Genomic DNA, 22,188 nt, shown 5'->3' with positions numbered 1-22,188 from the left:
CGGGGGTCTCCGGGTTCTCCGCCTCCCGCAGCGCTCCCCCTTCGCCGCCTCGCCGCCGCTTTGCGGAGGGTGGGGGGCGGGGAGGACAGCTGCAGTACCGGGGGCGGGGCCGCGGGCCGTCCATCAGAGCGGCGGCGCCCCTGATTGGCCAGCGCCGGCCCCCCGGCGGGCGCGGGCATATGAGGAGGCGGAGGCGGCGACCGCCGCAGACTGTGTGCAGTGGGGCTGACCGCCGAACGGACGCGCGGACCGAGGCGCGGGCGCTGCAGAGGCCCCCAGCGCGAGCCCGCGCCTGAGCCCACCCTGAGGCCGCTGCCCCGGCCCCTGCCCCGCCCGCCTGCCCCTGTCCCCCGGAGCCGCCAAGATGGGGGTAGGTGCTCGGGCCGGGCGGGCGATGCGTGTGTGTGTGTGTGTGTGTGTGTGTGTGTGTGTGTGTGTGTGTGTGACATTGTGGGTCCTGTGAGATTGGGTGTCTGCGGGGGCCGGGGGCTCTGGGACCCCTGCTCTCCGGGACCCGGGTTCAGGAACCTGTGAGCCGGCGGACCCAGCCCGTCCGTGTGGTTCTGTCTCTGGTTGAGTGTGTGCGTGGGGCCACCTGGCTTGGCGGGGGTCTGTGGCGCATGTTGGTGTGTCCTTTGTGTGCGGGGCCCGCGGGGCACGGACCCGCCCTCAGCATCTCTGCCTGACCTGGTGCGGTTGCCTGCTCAGCCGTATGTGTGCGTGTGCATGTGTGCGTGTGTGTGCTCCTGGCTCTGTCAGGCCCTGCAGCACCGTCCGCCTGCGACTGTGTGGCCCGGGTTTGTGTCTGAATGTCTGCAACCGTGTCTGGGTGTGTCTGAAAGCTGGTGTTTGTGTCTGGGGGTGTTGAAGCCCGTCTGCTTCCCTGGCCAGGCAGGGACAGGTCCAGACTATGGGATGAACACCAGATGACCTCTCTTTCTCCTTCCAGGCCTGGATGGGGGTGCTCCGCAATGCGGAGTGGCCTGGGGCTGCAGTGTGTGTCTAGCTCCTAATCTGGGGGAGCAGACACAGGGGCTGGGGGGAGCAGGAGAGCCATGGCGGGGAGGCTGAGAGCCTGGCTGAGGGCGTATGTATGCAAATGAGTACGTGTGTGTATGGGGGGAGGGGTTGTGCATGCCTGGCTATGCCCTTTCCTCCGTGTCCGTGTGTCCTTGTCTGTCTGTGAGTCTCTCCAGCAGATGCTGCCTTCTCCCCTGGCTGACCACCTGACCCCCGCTGCAGCCCTGGATTCCTCCCTGCGTGTCGGGCGGGGCCGTGGGGGGTTGGGAGGCGGGTGGGCTGGGATGGGTGGGATGAAGAGAGAGAGAGGGTCGGGATGGGAGAGGCTAATGGAGAGGGAGTATGAAGGATGAGGAGAAAGATGGTGGATGAGGGCTGATGGGCCCAGGGATGGAGCTGGGGAATTGGGGCTGCAGATCTGTGGCTTGGGGTGGGCGAGGGGAGAAGGAGAGAAGAACTGGGTGGGGAGGGGACTGGGAGACAGAAGGGGGATGTGGGAGTCAGTGGTGGCTTCCAGGTAAGTGGAAATGGAGGGGAAGCTGAGGGCAGATTGGAGGAGAGGACTGGGGCTAAGTGCCTTAGAGAAAAAAGGAGCGGGAGGGTCTTAGGAAAAGACGTGAGAACAGGAGGGGAAGTGAGACTCTTTAGACATGGGAGGCAGAGACATGGGAGGCAGAGAGAAATGGGCAGAGACTGAGAGAGGTGCTCCGAAAGAGACAGAGAAAAAGAGACATAGAGACAAAGAGACAGTCACAGGCAGAGAGACATGGAAAGATGAAGAGAGACATGAGTGGGACATAGACAAGGAGAGACAAAGAGAGAAACTGAGGCTGAGATGAGGAGACCCAAGGACAGACATTTCCTATCCAGAGACAAGCAGAGGCAGCCTGAATGATAGGAGGAGGGGACAGAGGGCAAAAGGGGAGGTCGAGGGAGAGACGCTGAGGTGAGGCCTCAGACACCTTGAAAGGGGGAGGGAGAGGCAGGCTGAGGGGCAGAGGCTGCGTGAGCTGGGCAGGTGTCAGGGGAGGCGGACGGCATGGAAAATGGCGAGGAGCCGCAGAGGCAGGCGTGTCCCCCACCCTCAGAGGTGCTCCCGCCCTGCAGCGCGCCCATCTGGGCCTCCTGCCTTGACTGGGAAAGCCTCGGCTCCCCCTCGAACAGATGGAAGCCCGCCCCCAAGGGAGTCTGGTCATGGCAAGGGCAAGGAGGAGCCAAGGCTTGTCTGCCAGGGACTGGGGTATCCCAGCCCCTCCTCCCTCAGACCCAAGAGTCCAGGCCCCCAGACCCTCCTCCCTCAGACCCAGGATCCAGGCCCCCAGCCCCTCTTCCCTCAGACCCAGGAGTCCAGGGCCCCCAGCCCCTCTTCCCTTAGACCCAGGAGTCCAGGCCCCCAGCCCCTCCTCCCTCAGACCCAGGATCCAGGCCCCCAGCCCCTCCTCCCTCAGACCCAGGATCCAGGCCCCCAGCCCCTCTTCCCTCAGACCCAGGAGTCCAGGGCCCCCAGCCCCTCTTCCCTCAGACCCAGGAGTCCAGGGCCCCCAGCCCCTCTTCCCTTAGACCCAGGAGTCCAGGCCCCCAGCCCCTCCTCCCTCAGACCCAGGATCCAGGCCCCCAGCCCCTCCTCCCTCAGACCCAGGATCCAGGCCCCCAGCCCCTCTTCCCTCAGACCCAGGAGTCCAGGGCCCCCAGCCCCTCCTCCCTCAGACCCAGGATCCAGGCCCCCAGCCCCTCTTCCCTCAGACCCAGGAGTCCAGGCCCCCAGCCCCTCCTCCCTCAGACCCAGGAGTCCAGGCCCCCAGACCCTCCTCCCTCAGACCCAGGATCCAGGCCCCCAGCCCCTCTTCCCTCAGACCCAGGATCCAGGCCCCCAGCCCCTCTTCCCTCAGACCCAGGAGTCCAGGCCCCCAGCCCCTCCTCTCTCAGACCCAGGAGTCCAGGGCCCCCAGACCCTCCTCCCTCAGACCCAGGAGTCCAGGAACCCACCCCTAGGCCTCATAGGGACCCAAGCATCAGCTCCCCAGCCTTCCCTGAGGTTTCAGGGGTGGGCAGCTGGTTTTCTTCCCAACTTCTCCTCTCCTGCCTTCCAGGCCTCCATCTCTTTCCTCTCCTGCCTTCCTCTTATTTCTCTAACTTGTGCCCATGACCTTATATCTCCACTCTCTCCATCCTTGGGTCTGCCCCTCCGTGGAGGCTGAGACCCCTCCTGAAGCTGTGGGTGGAAGAGTGTCCTCCCTGTCCCCCAAGCCTCCATGTTCCATGTCAGACGCAGTGCTGCTGCAGGGCTGGCCCAGGGCCAAGCCTCCCTCCCACCCCCTGAAACCCAGGCTCCCAGGCCTCCAGGCTGCAGTAGCCTCCCAGGCTCAGCCTCCCAGTCTGGGGGCAGACAGCAGGCAGCTCAACCCTCTACAAGGTCACGAGGGGATTAGCGCTGAGCTGCACTGAGCCTGGGATCCCAGCTTGGCCCTGAACCCGTAGGATCTGTCAGCGCTCCTCTACCAGCACCCGGTCTCACCCCACCCCTCCTGCCAGCCTCCAAGGACACTGCCTTCCCCATCAGCCCAGATCCCCAAACTGGAACCTCAGTCACTCCCCCTCACGCTACATCCAGTTCAAGCCAAGCCCGGGGGCTTTTGCCTCTTGCTGTTCTGCACCCCAAATCCCAGCCAGCTCCTAGTCTGTCCTCCAGAGGCCTAACCATGCCAACCCCTTGTCCAAACCTATCCATGGCTCCCACCAGCCCCCAGGAGAGAGTCTAGGCCCACAGCTTGTCAGTCAAGGGCCTCAGGACTGGCTGCATGTCCAGCCAGGCCACCATCCCCGTGCACAGTAGGCTGCCTCCCAGGCGTTGGTCCCAGCTGTGACTTTCCTCCCCTTCCTGCCGGGCCTGTGGGGTCTCCCAAGATTTGCTGGGTCCTTTGAGAGACAGAGACATCCACGGGGTTGGGGAGAGAGGCCCAGAAAAAGAGCCAGGCAGAAAAGACAGGGAGAGTGATATATGGGGAGACCTTCAGCTGGAAGGACAGAGATGCCGAGATGGACTCGGAGAGCGAGAGATGCAGGGATAGAGAGGAAGATGGCAGAGCGAGATCGTGAGAGCTAGACAAACAAGATGGTTGAAACAGTAGAGACGGTTAGGGAGAGACACACCAAGCATTACAGAAAAGGAGGTACCTCGAGAGATGAAATCAGAGAGAAGCAGAGATAAGGATGGAGAAAGATACAGACAGAAAATACAGACACTCGGAGACAGTCTGAGATCCCCGCACACCAACTTGGAAAGAGATAGGAACCCAGAGAGAACCCAGAGAGACAGTCTCAGCCAGACTCAGGGAGAGAGAGTTCAAGAGATAGAAACAGATATTGTATGAGATGGAAAACATAAAGAGCCAGAGATCAGAGAGAGACCAAGATCAAAGAGAGACACGCACAGACGCAGAGACAGAGAGAGAGAGAGAGAGAGAGACGGACAATATGAAGTGATGAGGGAGAGAGAGATCAGAGAAACAGCCACAGAGAGACAGAGATACACACACATGAAGAGAAGGAGAGATAAAGAGGTACAAGGAGACAGAGATAAAACAGAATAAGACAGAGAGGCACAAACAGAGACCTGGAGAAACAGATCGAGAGAGAGAGACAGAGGTAGCGAGAGACAGACAGACCTAGCAAGAGACAGACTAAGTGCCCAGGGAGAGGGAGAAAAAGACACAAAGAGATAAAAAGACACATGGAGACTGAAAGGGAGAGACCTACAGAGAGAGAGAGAGAGGCACAGACAGACCCAGATGGAGACTCTCAGGGACAGAGACCCAGAGATACATGGAGCCAGAGACGGAGAGGCCAGTAGGAAGAGATGAGACCCAGGGGTTCTCAGAGATACCCAGAGCTGCAGGGCAGAGACAGACTGAGCCCCCAGAGCCAGCCCCTGCCCAGAGACGCAGCTGCACAGACGCAGGGCTGGTGTCCCCTTGTAACCCCTTCTCGCCCGCAGTCTGGTGGCTCTGACAGCTATCGTGTCGCCACCTCGCAGGACAAGAAAGATGACAAGGGCTCGCCCAAGAAGAGCAAGGGCACCAAAGACCGCCGGGACCTGGATGACCTCAAAAAGGAGGTGGCTATGGTAAGTCCCACCCTCTGCACCCACGCAGGGCAGGCCCCACCCACCCCTGCCAGGCCTCCTCGCTCACCCGATCCCCCCAAACTCCTGTTCCTCAGACAGAGCACAAGATGTCAGTGGAAGAGGTCTGCCGGAAATACAACACCGACTGTGTGCAGGTGGGGCCGGGCCGGAGGGAGAAGGGTCCGAGGTGGGAGGGGATGGGAAGCCCTGACCCTTGGGTGCCTGGGGGCACTCGGGAAGTGTTGGGGGTGCCAGGGTTGCTCCGGGAGGGTTCTGTGTGAGTCCTGTGTCCCCTAGGGTCTGACCCACAGCAAAGCCCAGGAGATCCTGGCCCGCGATGGGCCTAACGCGCTCACGCCGCCGCCCACCACCCCAGAGTGGGTCAAGTTCTGCCGCCAGCTCTTTGGGGGCTTCTCAATCCTGCTGTGGATCGGGGCCATCCTCTGCTTCCTGGCCTACGGCATCCAGGCAGGCACCGAGGACGATCCTTCTGGCGACAACGTGAGTGCCCTCCACCCTGCCGTGCCCAAGGGCTCATACACGTAGGGACACATATGCACACCCCACTTCTCCCTTTAGACTTTTCAAAGCCCAGCCTCCAACTTTTTCTCATCTAACTTTCACAATCACCCAGTGAGAGAACCAGAGAAGCTATGAGGAAAACTGGGACTCAGAAAGGCAAAGTATGGGACTTCCCTGGTGGTCCAGTGGTTAGGACTCCATGCTTCCACTGCAGTGGGCACGGGTTCGATTCCTGGCCAGGGAACTAAGATTCCACAAGCTTCATGGCTTGACCAAAAAAAAAAAAAAAAAAAAGGCCAAGTAACTTGCCCAAGGTCACACAGTTATAAGTGTGAGTTGGGGGTCCATCCCAAAGCTGTGTGACCTCAGCGGTCTTGAGGATAGACACCAGCAGGGGGTCATGGCCTGAAAGATGCTCAAACAGTGAGAGAGCTCACATAGAGACCCAGGCACAAGCACCTGCTGATTTGTCAGGACCCATCCTCACAACACACGGGACCACACAGTCTCAACAGACACGATGCCCATAAACACAGACCCACATTCTGACTACATGGAGATCCTCACACACACACGTGCACACGTGCACATATATACAACAGTGCAGAGAGTCAGTGCAGACAGTCACACTTGTACACAGATTCAAACACGGCCACCTAGTTCAGACACATAGGCACAGACAGACACAGACATTTACTGACAGACAGATATAGGAAATCAAACACACACAGAGTTTCAGGCATAACCTGGTGACAGACAGAGAGATGTGAGAATCAAGTATAGACAGTATTCTCAGAAATTAAAACCTAAACAGGCAAACAGACAGACTCAGAGTCTCAGACCTACCCAGACCAACAGAAAGAGACAGAGACAGAGATCCACATACAGAGACTCAAACACAAACAGTCTCGTACATTTAAAGCCAGGCATGCAGGCAGACAGACACATTGACCTTAACACAGACAGACACATGGACAGAGAATAGCGTACACTCAGATTCTCTGACACAGGCAGAAAGACAGACAAACCCACAAAATAGAGAGATGGACAGACTCAGAGGCTCAAACACACCTATGTTCAGAAAGAGGGACTCAGGGGAATTCCCTGGCGGTCCAGTGGTTAGGACTCCGTGCTTTCACTGCCGAGGGCCCGGGTTCGATCCCTGGTCAGGGAACGGCCAATAAATAAACAAATAGATAGATAGAGAGATAAGTAAATAAATACATAAACAACAAACATTTAAAAAAAAGAAAGAAAGAGGGACTCAAACATGGACAGGCAGACAGAGACACAGACCCTCAAATGGATACAACCTGAGGTCAGACATACAAATACAGACCCCCAGTGACTCAAAGCTCTCTTCCCAGGTTCCACAAACCTCGGGATGGGGATGGTGGGGAGTTGCTCCAGGGCGGGCTGTGACCCTGCATCTCCCCACAGCTGTACCTGGGCATCGTGCTGGCGGCCGTGGTCATCATCACCGGCTGCTTCTCCTACTACCAAGAAGCCAAGAGCTCCAAGATCATGGAATCCTTCAAGAACATGGTTCCCCAGGTGAGGGGTACCCAGGAAGGGGCCAGATGGGGGTGAACAGGGGGGGCAAGGCTATGCCGAGTGACCCCAGGTAGAGGGAGTCAGGGAGGTGACTCTTCTCCATTCCACCCCCAGCAAGCCCTGGTGATCCGGGAAGGCGAGAAGATGCAGGTAAATGCTGAGGAGGTGGTGGTCGGGGACCTGGTGGAGATCAAGGGCGGAGACCGAGTCCCAGCCGACCTGCGCATCATCTCAGCCCACGGCTGCAAGGTGGGCCAGGGGCCTGGGGCCCAGCTCTGCCCTTCCTGGAGTGGCCCAGGAGTCCAGGCCCCCATCCCTTCCTCCCCCAGGACCCAGGAGTCCAGGCCCCCGGCCCCCTCCTCCCCCAGGACCCTGCAATCCAGGCCCCCTCCTCCCTCAGACCTACAGGTACCTTAGGCCCTGGCAAGAAGCCGTGTACCGTCCCCAGCTTCAAGAGCCCAACCTCTGTCCTCCCAGACACAGGCACCCAGACTTCTATCTGTGACTTCCAGGGACACAGCCTTCAGCCTCATTAACAAAACAAACGAACAAACAAAAATCTTGACATCTCCTCTGGACAAATGCCCCTTGACCCCAGGCCCGGGGCTGACACCTGTCTCCTGTGTCCCCAGGTGGACAACTCTTCCCTGACCGGCGAATCAGAGCCCCAGACCCGCTCCCCCGACTGCACTCACGACAACCCCTTGGAGACTCGGAACATCACCTTCTTTTCCACCAACTGCGTGGAAGGTGAGGCAGGGGGTGGGGCGGTTCGGGCACCCAGGTGGGGCCGGGCTCGTCCAGATAGATGGACGTGCCTCAGGGGCTCAGGGTCCCTCTGAAGCTCGCCGAGTCTCAGTCCAGTTCCCTCTGACCCCACAGGCACAGCTCGGGGCGTGGTGGTGGCCACGGGTGACCGCACCGTCATGGGCCGCATCGCCACTCTGGCTTCCGGGCTGGAGGTGGGCAAGACGCCCATCGCCATTGAGATCGAGCACTTTATCCAACTCATCACTGGCGTGGCTGTCTTCCTGGGCGTCTCCTTCTTCATCCTCTCCCTCATTCTCGGATACACCTGGCTCGAGGCTGTCATCTTCCTCATCGGCATCATCGTGGCCAATGTCCCAGAGGGCCTGCTGGCCACTGTCACTGTAAGGCCCGGACCCTCGGGTCTGAGGGAGGAGGGGGCTGGGGCCCGATGGCAACAGTCTTGATTGCAACTTGGACATCAAGGGCCAAGCCTGCCAGATGTTGAATGAGGAGGGTCCTGGGGCTCAGAGGGCCTCACTGACAAAACCAACCAACAGGGAATCCCCTGGCGGTCCAGTGGTTAGGACTCCACACTTTCACTGCTGAGGGCCCCCGGGTTCAATACCTGGTGGAGAACTAAGATCCCACAAGCTGAGAGGCATGACCCAAAAAAAAAAAAAAAAAAAAAATCAACAAAGAATCTTGAGAAACACTGCCAGTCAGAAAGGGCTAACAACCCTATCATTTTTGAAGTTAACTTACAAAATTAAGAAGCACAACCTCATGGTAAAAAGTCTAAAGAATACATTAAAATAGTTAAAAATTAAAATAACAGTCCCGACCCACTGCCCAGCCGTCAACCCCCCTCCAGAAGCAGGCTCTCTGCCCTGTTCCCAACAACAGTGGGCATATTGCCACGGGTGTAGTAATTGTTTTCAGGGTACACAGAAGGGACCATCCTAGGAATACTATTCTTCTCCTTGATGCTTTTACTTAATAGATCCTGCAAAGTTTTCCATATTAGCATATTCAAAGCTACTCTAAGTCAAAGGCCTTTTATTGACCTACACTATACAAACAAGAGTTGCACATATGAAGGTACTGCCTGATGAGCTGGAGGCAACTGAACACACCCCAGGTCAGCTGCACCCAGATCTAGTTCCCCAGAAGCCCCCTCAAGACCTGTTCAACCCCTCCCCTCCAACCCCAGGGTTACCCCTAGGATAGACTGGCTTCAAACAGTGTAGCTTTTGTACTTCACATCAGTGGAATCATTCAGCAGGAGCTCTTGTTTCTGGCTCGTTTTTCGCTGAACACTATGTTTTTGAATTTCACCCATGCAGTTGTAGGCAGCGGTTGCTTGTTCTTTTTCACCGCTGTATAGTATTCCCATCTTTTATTCCCCAATTTATTTGTCCCTACTGCTGTTAGTGGACATTTGGGTTGTTTGCAGTTCGGGACTATTATGTTGCTGCTATGAACATTCTAGTATATTTCTTTGGGGTGCATCTGAGCCCACTTTTGTGGGTCTATACCTTGGGTGGAGTGGCTGGGCGACACCCCATTCTTTGCCCAGGATTCTCTCTGGGCTGGGCAGTTGTGTTGTTGGCAGTCGTGTTGCTGGCCCAACTCCACCGCCTGACTCTACCTGTAACTCCCCTGCCCTTGCACACACCCCAGGTGTGTCTGACCCTGACCGCCAAGCGCATGGCTCGGAAGAACTGCCTTGTGAAAAACCTAGAGGCTGTAGAGACCCTGGGCTCCACATCCACCATCTGCTCGGACAAGACAGGGACCCTCACCCAGAACCGCATGACGGTCGCCCACATGTGGTTCGACAACCAGATCCACGAGGCCGACACCACTGAGGACCAGTCAGGTGAGGGTGGGGCCCAGGCAGGACCGAGGGCGCCTGGCTCCCGGACACCCCCCAGCCCTGACTCGTACCTTTCTCAGGGACTTCATTTGACAAGAGCTCGCACACCTGGGTGGCGCTGTCTCACATTGCTGGACTCTGCAACCGTGCCGTCTTCAAGGGAGGTCAGGACAACATCCCTGTGCTCAAGGTGGGTCTGGCCTCCCGCTCGCCTCAGCTTGGCCCCTGCCCGCCCCGCGCTGCTCTGCTCTGACAGCCCCCTCTCCCCACAGAGGGATGTGGCCGGCGATGCCTCCGAGTCTGCCCTGCTCAAGTGCATCGAGTTGTCCTCCGGCTCCGTGAAGCTGATGCGCGAACGCAATAAGAAAGTGGCTGAGATCCCCTTCAACTCCACCAACAAATACCAGGTACCCTGGGCTCTCCGGGAGAGTCGGCCTGGATCTCACTTTCTTTTTTTTTTTAATTTATTTAATTAATTTATTTTTTATTTTTGGCTGTGTTGGGTCTTCGTTTCGGTGCGAGGGCTTTCTCTAGTTGCGGCGAGCGGGGGCCACTCTTCATCGCGGTGCGCGGGCCTCTCACTGTCGCGGCCTCTCTTGTTGCGGAGCACAGGCTCCAGACGCGCAGGCTCAGTAGTTGTGGCTCACGGGCCTAGTTGCTCCGCGGCATGTGGGATCTTCCCAAACCAGGGCTCGAACCCGTGTCCCCTGCGTTGGCAGGCAGATTCTCAACCACTGCACCACCAGGGAAGCCCCATGGATCTCACTTTCTCTACGACGCCCGAAAAGCAGTCAGCTCTGCCCCGCTGCCCTCCTGCTTTGGGCAAGTTATTAACTTTCCCAGAGCCTTGGTTTCCCCGTCTGTAAAATAAGCCCAAGAGTACCCACCCAGTGGGGAGAGGAACACAGACCCCGGAGTGAGAGCAATATCTCTGTTGGAGTGAGCGGCAGGGGAGTAAACGTCTTCCTGCAGCAGAGCGGGAACCAGCCGGAGATCTCATTCATCCATTCAACAAATATTTTTTTGAGCAGCAACTACGTGTCAGAGGCACTTGTGTTAGGTGCTGGGGATACAGAGAGCAGGGAAGTCCCTCCTCTCACGGAACTTATGCTCTAGTGCCAGGAGACAGACAATGACAAAGGATGAGAACATTAGGAAATTTGGAATATGTCAGCCAGTCACCATGCTGAGGGAGGGAGCCCTGCAGGCGTCTGGGGGCAGCGGGCACAGCGTGTGCAAAGGTCTTGACGAAGGAGTGTGTTGATGTACTGAATAGCCAGGCAATGTCAAGCCAGGAAACGTGGTGGGAGGGGAGGGCAGTGGGTGCTGGGTCAGGTCCCGTAGGGCCTTGTGGACACGACTTGGGTGTGACCCTCAGGGAGACATGAGCCACCAAGCAGAGGCAAGATGGGACCTGACTCACATTTATAAAAACTGCTTTATTGAGAGATACAGTTCACACACCATAGCTCACCCACTTAATGTGCATAATTCAATAGTTTTAGTATATTCACCGATACGTGCTATCATCTGCCCAGTCAGGTTTTAAAAAAATATTTATTTATTTATTCATTTATTTTGGCTGCTCCGGGTCTTAGTTGCGGCATGCGGGATCTTTAGTTGCTGCATGCACGTGGGATCTAGTTCCCTGACCAGGGATCGAACCCGGGCCCCCTGCATTGGGAGCTCAGAGTCTTACCCACTGGACCACCAGGGAAGTCCCCACCCAGTCAGTTTTAGAGCATTTCCGTCACCTCAAAAAGCAACCTCACACTCCTTGGCTTTATCCCCCTACCTCCCCCCGTCTCCCCAAGCCCTAAGCAACCACTAATCTACGTTCTGTCTCTAGGCACTTGCCTATTCTGGACACTTCATATAAACAGAATCATACGATATGTGTTTTTTGATGTCTGGCTTCTTTCACTTAGCATAATGTTTTCAAGGTTCCTCCATGTTGTAGCATATATCAGTGCTTCATTCCTTTTTATGGCTGAATAATTTTGCATTGTATGGATAGACCACATTTTGTCTATCCATTCATCTGCCAATGGACATTTGGGTTATTTGCACCCTTTGGCTACTATGAATAATGCTGCTATGAACGTTCGCCTCCAAGTTTTTGTGTGGACATCGTTTGCATGTCTCTTGGATATATATCTGGGAATTGCTGGCTTATGTGGTAACTCTGTTTAACCTTTTGGGGGACTGCCAGAGACTGTTTTCCAAAGTGGCTGCACCATTTTTCACTGACTCTCATATTGTTTTTTAAATATTTATTTATTTGGCTGTGCCGGGTCTTAGCTGCGGCACACAGGATCTTCGTTGCCTCGTGAGGGATCTTTAGTTGTGGCATGCGAACTCTTAGTTGCAACATGTGGGATCTAGTTCCCTGATCAGGGATCGAACCCAGGACCCCTGCATTGGGAGCGCAGAGTCTTAGCCGCCGGGCCACCAGTGAAGTCCCGTAACTCTCATATTTTAAAGGCTCCTTCTGGCTGCCATGGGGAGGAAATATTATGGGGAGGGGAGGGCAGAAACAGGGACTCAGTGTGGAGGCTGCTGTGATATTTCATGACACACGGTGGTGGCTGGATGGGAGGGCAGAGGAGGTGAGAAGAGGTCAGAATCCGGGTACTTCAGGGGTGAGCTGACCAGATTCGGTGATGGGTCAGGTGCAGGATGAGAGGTTGTCGGGCAAGGCAGAGAGAGAAGCACATATCCTAAGGACCCCTGAGATTTCTGTGAGAGAGACACAGAGGGGAAGAAATATCTGCGAGACGGAGAGACAGAAACGGGCAGGGATGAGCAGAGGTCTCTGTGAGAGAGCCCGAGAAACAGATGAAGATCTCTTGGGTAGAGAGATTTGGGCAGTGTCCTCTGGGGGAGCCTGGTGGTGGTCTGTCCTGGCACCCGTGGCTCTGGACGGGGCGGCAGGGGGGGGGGTCCTCTTCCCCAGCTGGGTGCAGGGCAGCCTCTGGGTCCCTCGCTGTGAGGCTCAGGCGCGCCCGCCCTCTGCCCTGTCCACAGCTCTCCATCCACGAGACCGAGGACCCCAATGACAACCGGTACCTGCTGGTGATGAAGGGCGCCCCCGAGCGCATCCTGGACCGCTGCTCCACCATCCTGCTGCAGGGCAAGGAGCAGCCGCTGGACGAGGAGATGAAGGAGGCTTTCCAGAACGCCTACCTCGAGCTCGGGGGCCTGGGCGAGCGCGTGCTTGGTGCGCACCAAGGGTGGGGCCGAGTTGGGGCAGGGGCTGGGCCAGCTCTGGGGGCCCCTTGAGGGTAAGGAGGGATGTGAGGCTGCCCAGAGCCTGGCTCAGAATAGGGCCTCCCAGAATGCACCATGAATGAATGAATGAATGAATGAATGAGACCGGAAGGCGTCTTTCAGACATGCGTGTTGACTGACTGTCTGGCCAACTAGGGAGCCTGACTGCCGGGACCGGGAGCTGTGGGCAGGAGGCAGGGAGGACCGAGGCTGGAGCCCCTGTGCCCCTCTCCCCGCACCAGGTTTCTGCCATTACTACCTGCCCGAGGAGCAGTTCCCTAAGGGCTTTGCCTTCGACTGTGACGATGTGAACTTCACCACCGACAACCTCTGCTTCGTGGGCCTCATGTCCATGATCGACCCTCCCCGGGCAGCCGTCCCTGACGCGGTGGGCAAGTGCCGCAGCGCGGGCATCAAGGTGTGGCCCGGGGCAGCAGGGGAGGCAGGGCCAGGGCCCCAGCGGCCAGCGGTGAGGCTGGACCGTTTGCACATGATGCCCGCAGGTCATCATGGTCACGGGCGATCACCCCATCACGGCAAAGGCCATTGCCAAGGGCGTGGGCATCATCTCCGAGGGCAACGAGACCGTGGAGGACATCGCCGCCCGGCTCAACATTCCCGTCAGCCAGGTCAACCCCCGGTGAGCCCCGCCCTGCCCAGCTCAGGTCCCTCTGGGACTGCGGGTCCCCCTCCTCCTGGGCCTCCTCTGTTGACTCAGCATCTGGGTCCTGTTCCTCTTCCATGGTGAGGATGGGCAGCCTGGTGTTGCAGCTGCGTGGAGTTAGCAAGGGGTAGGGTCACATCCCAGCTTTGCCACACATGAGCTGTGTGACCTTGGGCAAGTCACGTAGCCTCTCTGTGCCTCAGTTTCCTCCTCTCTAAAATGGGCTGCTAGTAATTCACATCTGAGAGGATTCTATGAGACCCCTTATTTCTGCGTCCGTCATTCTCTCTTCCCATCTCTCTTTTATGTCTTTGTCTCTGTCTCTCTCTGTCTCTCATCTCTGTTCTGACTTCCTTAGCTTTCCCACCCTCATGTCTCTCTGTGTCTGTCTCTATTTCCTAGTTGCCTGCATATCTCTGTTCCTCTAAGTCCAGTGTCCCAAGGTTCTTCCTGAGGTCTGCCCTCCATCCCTCCTACTGCAGCCCCCTCCTCCCCTGTTTCCCTTTCATCTCTGATCCCCAGAGCCCTTGTCCCTCTCTCAGAGCCTGGTCCTCTGTCTCTCCTGTCTGTGAGTCTGTCCAACAGGTGTCACTGCCCCACATGTCCTGAACACTCTCTGCTCTTCCCAGGGATGCCAAGGCCTGTGTGATCCATGGCACCGACCTCAAGGACTTCACCTCTGAGCAAATCGACGAGATCCTGCAGAACCACACTGAGATCGTCTTCGCCCGCACTTCCCCCCAACAGAAGCTCATCATTGTGGAGGGCTGTCAGAGACAGGTGGGCTCGGGCTGGGGTCCCTCGGAGGAGGGGGCCGGGGGTCTGGACTCCGGGGTCCTTGCTGAGAAGAGGGTTTGGGGCCAGGCCTCTGGGCGTCATCCTCACCCTCTCTCCCTCCAGGGAGCCATCGTGGCTGTGACTGGGGATGGCGTGAACGACTCCCCCGCCCTGAAGAAGGCTGACATCGGGGTGGCCATGGGCATTGCCGGCTCTGACGTCTCCAAACAGGCAGCAGACATGATTCTGCTGGATGACAACTTTGCGTCCATTGTCACGGGTGTGGAGGAGGGTGAGTGAGTTGGCCCAGGTGGCCCTGGAGACTGGGGTCCCTGCATGAAGCCCGAGAAGGGGGAGGGGACAGGCCAGGTCTGCAGCAGATGCACGGCAGGAGACCACAGAATCCCACCAGGCCCCCGGCAGAGCCTGAGCTTGTCCTTTTCAGTTTTCTTCCCCTGCGGAGTTGGGGGCTCCCTGGGGGCAGGACTCAGCCAACGCATTTCTGGGTCCCAGTGTCGCCCAGCACAGGCCCAGTCTGGTGGGCAAGGCACATTCGGAAGCATTAAAAAAACAATACTCATGGGGATTTCCCTGGCAGTCCAGTGGTTAAGACTTCGCCTTCCAATGCAGGAGGTGCGGGTTCGATCCCTGGTTGGGGGGCTGGGATCCCACATGCCTCAGGGCCAAAACACCAAAACAGAAAACAGAAGCAATACTGTAACAAATTCAATAAAGACTTTAAAAATGGTCCACATCAAAAAAGTCTTTAAAAAAAATACTCATAAGTACAACCTCAGGGAAGCAGAGGGTCCTGAGGGAGCCCTGAAGAGGCCCCTCACCCAGCCTGGAGTCAGGGGCCAAGGAAGCCTCCCCAAGCGGACAGGGATGGCCTGTGCCAAGTCCCTAGGGCCATGTGGGAATTTTCACGTAGAGAAGTGCCAGCGAAGGGAGTTGCAGACAGAGGCAAGGCCTCAAGGTCTCAGGCGGGGCCGCCGGGCATCACCTCCTGACGGGCCTGGATGCAGCCACAGATGGGGCTTGTTCACATTCAGTTTTATTCTGATTATCAAAGTAATTCATGATAATTATAGAAAATGTAGAAAAGCATTAAGAAGCAAATTGGAATCACCCGTAATCTTACCATCCAGAAATAATCACTGTTCATGCTGTGCTGCATTTTCTTCCAGTCTCTCTCTCCTATATGAAATGTCCCCAGCGTAAAAAATAACTCATGATAAGAGAGAATTCAAACGGTAAAAGCTGAGCCTACAGTGTCAGGTTCAATGCCCTTATCCCTTGTCTCCTATGGCCCAGAGGACACATGATTAACCCTTTCTCATCCCCAAGACATCCTCCGTGCACCTGCAGAGCACACACTCACGGAGGCATTCACGCCGCCCAGACATTTATTGGGCTTCTTACCTTGTGTATGGTGCCGGGGGCTGGAGATACAGCTGTGAGCAGAGCAGACATGGGTCCTTGCCCTCAAGGAGCTGGGAGAGACAGCCTTCTGCAAGTTAACAAACAAATTGTAACATAACAAACATAATTACATATTGTGACAAGTGCTAAGAAGAAAACCAGCAGGGTGCTATGATAGATGGGGTCCTACCTATTTATTTATTTATTTTTTGGCCGCGCCGTGCAGTTTGCGGGATCTGAGTTCCCTGACCAGGGATCGATCCCGCGCCCCCTGCAGTGGAAGTGTGGAGTCTTAACCACTGGACCGCCAGGGAAGTCCTCTGTGCCTTCTTAGTGACACACCTTGTTGCTCATCTCAGCACACGGGGGAAGGTGGAGGGAGGGGCTGGCTGGGTTCATCTTTAGTTTCTTTTTACTTTATACACACTGTACTGCTGGAATCTTTATTGGGATATGGCATTCACACAAAGTCAGGCAGCTCCGTGACTTTTTATGCACGCACACACCCACACAACCACCGGACCCCCATCAAGATAGAGAACATGTCCAGCCTCCCGTTAGGGTTCTATCAGGTCCCCTCCAGTCTATATCCCCCCTCCCAGAAATAACCACTATCCTGACCTTCAGCACCATGGGTTCGTTTCCAACCTCTTCCAAATGGAATCATGTGATACGAATGCTTCTGTGTCTGGCTTTTTTTCACTCATCATAACCTCAGTGAGATTCATCCATGGAGTTGGGGGTGTCAGGAACTCGTTCCTTTTTCTCGCCAGGTGGTATTCCTTTGTATGGACGGACCACGGTTTACTTATCCACTCACCTGCTGATGGCCAGCGGGTCAGTTCTGGTTTTGGGCTATTATAACTAATGCCATGGTGAATATTCTTGTACTTGCTTTTTGGTGGACATAAACACTCATTTCTCTTGCGTATAAACCTAAGGTGAGGATTGCTGGGTCAATAAGGCAGGGATGTTTAACTTTTAACAGAAACTGCTGGGAGTTCCCTGGTGGTCCAGTGGTTAGGACTCCATGCTTTCGCTGCCAAGGGTGCTGGTTTGATCCCCGGTTGGGGAACTAAGATCCCGCTAGCCACACTGTGCGGCCAAAAAAAGAAAAAAAAGAAAAGAAACTACCAAGCAGTCTTCCGAAGTGGTTGTATTTTGAGAATGTTTGAACAGGGGCAACATGGTTGGGCATCTGTATGGAAAGGCAGGCGGTGGGGGGATGGATTAGAAAGGATGCATGGACCGGGCAGGGAAGGGGCGGAGGGACTAGGGTGCCCTGGCGTGGGTGCCGAGGTCTGAGCCTGCCCCTGCCAACAGGCCGCCTGATCTTCGACAATCTGAAGAAGTCCATCGCCTACACCCTGACCAGCAACATCCCCGAGATCACGCCCTTCCTGCTGTTCATCATGGCCAACATCCCACTGCCTCTGGGCACCATCACCATCCTCTGCATCGACCTGGGCACTGACATGGTGAGGCCCCGGCCACCCCCAGGCTCCGGGAGGGTAGGTTTCCCCACCCTCCCCGACTTAACCGGCCTCTCCTGCCCAGGTCCCTGCCATCTCGCTGGCGTACGAGGCTGCCGAGAGTGACATCATGAAGAGACAGCCCAGGAACCCACGCACTGACAAGCTGGTCAATGAGAGACTCATCAGCATGGCCTACGGACAGATCGGTGAGGACCTGGGGACCCCGCCTCACTTATGGCTGGATGCCCAGTGCCTGGCCCACCGTGGGTGCTCAGAAACCTTGTGCGGAATGAGTGGAGTGAAAAGTAGGACCTGGTGCTGGAGGTTTGGAAGGAGTGACTTACAGATGGGTGGTGGTCACCAAGGTGGGGCTGGCACAGGTGGAGGAAAGGCCCGGGGCTGCACCCGGGGAGCACATGGGATACTGAGTGGCAGATCAGGGCTGGCCCCAGGATGGCCACTCCACTGCTCCACCCGCCACCGTGATGGGAAGGACCAGTCAGCCTGTGAGCTCTCTGAGGGCAGGAGTGAGCCCCACGCCCCCTTGCCTTCTCCTCCATCTTTGCTGGAGGTGAGGTGTGCAGTCTTACAGGTGCTGAGCGCCCTGTAGCTGGGAGTGTCCCAGGAAGCAGAGGCTTGGTGGCGGTGGTCAGAGGCCTAGGGAGGTCATTCCTGCCTAGGGGGTCCTCAGGGGTTTCCTGACGTCCAGGTGGCCTGGCTCAGGTGGGAGGGAGCCTCCAGGTTCTCCCCTCAGGAGAGCCCCGTCTCCAAGGTTCCTGCTCCAGGGGGCCAATCTCAGGGGCTCACCACCAGGGGGCACCCTCAGATGGCCCTCTGGGAGCTCAGCCCCGGATGATGTCAGGCAAGAGGACCGGGTAGCTCGCCGTCCTCGCGGTGTGGGTCTCAAGGGGCCTCAGAGGTGCCCTGGGCTGGCTGCCTGCCCCACCTGAGCCTCTCCTCATCTCCCTTCTCTCCTCCCCCAGGAATGATCCAGGCTCTTGGTGGCTTCTTCTCCTACTTTGTGATCCTGGCAGAAAATGGCTTCTTGCCTGGCAACCTGGTGGGCATCCGGCTGAACTGGGATGACCGCACCGTCAACGACCTGGAGGACAGTTACGGGCAGCAGTGGGTGCGTAGCGCTGGGTCCCACAGCATGGCCTGGGACCTCCCAGGCGGGGTCCCTGCCCACAGCATCCTGGGCTGGGGCGAGCCGTCCCAACCATGCAGGGGCAGCTTCCTGTGATGGTCCCTCTGCCCCAGGGGCGGCATCAAGTTCCTCGCCGGACACAAGGGGCCTCCTGGCGCTCCTGCCCCAGCGCATCACGGTCCTGGCCACCGGCCATGCTCTCTGCCCCACCAGGCGAGATGCCTTTGCTGCCCTCTTCCCCATCTCTGTCTGTGCCTTCAAAGCCCAGCCGGTGTCCCCTCAGGAGGCCCCCAGGATCTCTGGTCCACAACCGAGGTCACCATTACCCTCTCTCATTCCTTGTACATTTCCTGACTCTTCCCGCCGGGCTCTGAGCTACAGAGGGAAGACACGCCCCTTAGGGGATCCCATCTGGACAGAGTCCCCGCTTTGCCCTGGGGTCCCACGCAGGGGCGCAGACAAGGAGCACGTGGGCCTGGGATGGGGCCTGGGGCTGCGGCCACACTGACCGCCGACCAGCACACGCGTCATTGCCCTTGCAGACCTACGAGCAGAGGAAAGTGGTGGAGTTCACGTGCCACACGGCCTTCTTCGTGAGCATAGTGGTCGTGCAATGGGCTGACCTGATCATCTGCAAGACCAGGAGGAACTCCGTCTTCCAGCAGGGCATGAAGTGAGGGCCGTGGGCACCGGGCCTGCTCTCTGTCCCGCCCCATGTCTGTCTGTCTGTCTGTCTGTTTCAGTTTTGCCTCTGAGTTGATTTTCTCTCCAGTGGTCACATCTATCTTGGATTCTCTGTCTCTCTCTCTCTATGTGTGTGTGTGCACACTGCTGGGGTGTCCCTGGTCCCTCTCCAGATCTGCTTTATCTTTTTTTTTGGCCGCACGGCATGTGGGATCTTAGTTCCCCCACCAGAGATGGAACCCTGCAGTGGAAGTGCAGAGTCCTAGCCACTGGACCGCCAGGGAATTCCCTGCTGTATCTTTTCATACCCCTGCCTGTGTGTCACTGTCTCTGTCTTTATACTTCAGTGTCACCATCTCCCTGGACCTGTCTGTGGCTCTCTCCCTCTTTCGGTCTCCATCTCTGTGTGTCTCCGTGTCTGTCTCTGTGTGTCTGCCCTTGGCAGAGCCTCTGTCTCGGTGGGATGGGGGTGCCTGCTCGAGTTCTCTGGGTCCAGCCCTGCCTGTGCCTCCAGGAACAAGATCCTGATCTTCGGGTTGTTTGAGGAGACGGCCCTGGCTGCCTTCCTGTCCTACTGCCCCGGCATGGATGTGGCCCTTCGCATGTACCCTCTCAAGTGAGTGCCCCCTCCCCTGCCATGTACCACCTGCTCCAGGATCCTACAGGGAGCCTTCCCCGCGGGACGCCCTCACGGGGGCGGGGGGGGGGCGCTGTGCAGACCCCAGCCCACAGCCGTGGCCCGGGCACCCCTCACCTTGGGCACGAAGGACCAGGGGAGCATCCTCGCAGTGTGGCCCCGCCTGTCCTCTGGGACCCTGCCTCTGTGTGTCCCCCCTCCCCCCGTCCCCCGCCCCGGTCTCCGCCCCACACTGACGCCCTCCTGCTCTTCCGTCTCCGCAGGCCCAGCTGGTGGTTCTGTGCCTTCCCCTACAGTTTTCTCATCTTCGTCTATGATGAAATCCGCAAACTCATCCTGCGCAGGAACCCCGGGGGTGAGGGGCTAACTGGGTACAGGGGGGCGGCTGGGGGCACGGGACGGGGCAGCTGGAAGGGGAGGCGAGAGAGCGCTGTGTGACTGCTACTAACCTCGCTCTCTGTTTCCCCCCAACCCCCTCCCTCCTGCGTCGTCTCTCCACCCTGTTTGCAACTCTTCTCTCTTCCTGGCTCTCCGGGCCTCCGCCTTTCTGTGTCTTTCCCTGTGTCTCTGCCCCTTTTGGTTTCTTTCTGTGCCGCTGTCTGTCTGTCTCTGCTTGTGCTTCTCTCCCTGCCCGTCTCCCTCTCGTCTGTTTCTTTCCTCCTTTGTCTCTCCAGGTTGGGTGGAGAAGGAAACCTACTACTGACCTCAACTCCACCACATCGCCCGTCTCTTCCCTGCCCCCCAAGCCCAGGACAGCCCACTCCGGTCCCCCTCATTTTGTATTCTGGGGGGAGGGGCCTTCTCTCCCCTTGGCCCCGCCCCCTCAAGTTATCTCCCGCCTCCCTCCCCCCTTCCCCCTCTGGCTGGCTTCTCTCCCCGCCCCCGCCTCTCCCCGCCCCCTGCCTCTCTCCTCTCTCTCTTTTGTGTGTGTCTGTTCCTCTCCCTCTCCTCATCCCTGCCACCCAGCCCCCTCCCTGGGCTCTTTTTTACTCCCCCTCACCCCCTGGCTGACGCCGTCTCTGGTTCTGGACAATTATCAAATATATCAGTGGGGACAGAGAAGCCGCGTGTGTGTCGTGCTTGCTTTGTGCACCCGGGGTGTGGGCAGGACGGTGTTCCCTGTGCTGGCACCCGTGGCTGGGTGATTCACAGAACCCCAGGAATTTAGCCTGGCATGAGCTTGGGAGTCATGGAATCTCAAAGTCATCAAATCATGGAGTTGTAGCCCCACAAGGGTTAGAGTGAGAGCACCTTGAATTCGCCAGGAGATGGGGTCATCGGATCAGAACAGGGGAGAGGAAGGGAATCAGACTCTGGATCCACTCATATTGGAGAGGTCCCCGGGGAGGCGATGATGCTAATGGTTCATTGAACTCCCACTCTGTGCTCTGCCCTCTTCTAAGCACTCTACGTGTATTAGCTCACTCAATCTTCACAAGGCCCAGAGAGGGAAAGTGACCTGCCCAAGGTCACACAGCTGAGAGGTGACAAATCTGGGATTTGAACCTAGGCTGTCCAAGCTCTAAGTCACTATTGCTCTTCTCTCTCTTTTTGTTGAGATAAACTTTCATACAGTGATGTGCACAAGTCTCAAGGGCACAGCTCAGCGATTTAAAAAATTACTTCCATGCAGCCACTAGCCATAAAGTTCTCTCATGCCCCTTTCCAGTCAGCCCCCCTCCAGAGGTAACTGCTGATCTGCTTTCTGTCACCATCGTTTAGTTGTACCAGTTCTCGGCCTTTGTAGAAATGCAGTCTTACAGCATGCTGTCTCGTGTGTCTGGCTTCCTGTCCTCCACACCACGTCTATGAGAGTCATCCACAGTGTTCCATGTATCAGTAGCCTGCTCTTTCATTGCTGCGGAGTTTTCCACTGTGTGACTATTACACGATTTGTTGATCCATTTTCTTGTTGATGGACATTTGCTGTTTCCACTTTGGAAGCCTCTAGGAAGAGGAACATTCTAGTAATATCCTCTGATGACACATGTGTGCACCTCTGTTGGGTACATGCCTAGGAATGGAATTGCTGATTGGGGGATAGACAGTGTTTATCTTTAATAGAAATAGCCACACCCTTTCCAAAGCTCTCGTGTCATCTGCATTCCAACAGTGTATCAAAGTTCCAGTTGCTCCACATCCACGTCAACACTTGCTATTGTCAGTCTTTTGAATTTTAGCCCTTCTGGTTGGGCAGCTCTACCACTTCCCTCAAGGCAGCCTTTCTAACACAGCCCAGAGATTGGAGTGAGAGGAAGCCCTGGGGC

The 22,188-nt window shown here is 57.0% G+C and overlaps 1 protein-coding gene across 2 annotated transcripts; it reads left to right on the top strand.

The window, feature by feature from the left end:
- The first annotated feature begins 223 nt into the window (after positions 1-223).
- On the top strand, positions 224-20,794 carry ATP1A3 (ATPase Na+/K+ transporting subunit alpha 3). 2 transcript variants are annotated; one of them, XM_036835022.1, is made up of 23 exons: positions 224-370; positions 5,054-5,143; positions 5,239-5,298; positions 5,441-5,644; positions 7,106-7,219; positions 7,334-7,468; positions 7,852-7,969; positions 8,102-8,370; positions 9,650-9,848; positions 9,926-10,035; positions 10,118-10,252; positions 12,873-13,065; positions 13,358-13,533; positions 13,619-13,755; positions 14,409-14,559; positions 14,680-14,848; positions 17,302-17,456; positions 17,536-17,659; positions 18,437-18,582; positions 19,143-19,273; positions 19,799-19,900; positions 20,185-20,276; positions 20,596-20,794. In XM_036835022.1, the coding sequence occupies exons 1-23, from the start codon at positions 365-367 to the stop codon at positions 20,622-20,624; spliced, it is 3,045 nt and encodes a 1,014-aa protein (XP_036690917.1). In that variant the 5' UTR covers positions 224-364; the 3' UTR covers positions 20,625-20,794. The 2 variants fall into 2 exon arrangements, with proteins under 2 accessions (XP_036690917.1, XP_036690915.1); XM_036835020.1 differs by having other exon boundaries at positions 5,015-5,143.
- The last annotated feature ends 1,394 nt before the right edge of the window (positions 20,795-22,188 follow it).

The sequence above is a fragment of the Balaenoptera musculus genome, chromosome 19 (assembly GCF_009873245.2).
Source record: "Balaenoptera musculus isolate JJ_BM4_2016_0621 chromosome 19, mBalMus1.pri.v3, whole genome shotgun sequence".
Taxonomy (NCBI): Eukaryota; Metazoa; Chordata; class Mammalia; order Artiodactyla; family Balaenopteridae; genus Balaenoptera; species Balaenoptera musculus.
This window is presented reverse-complemented; position numbering and strand designations above follow the sequence as displayed.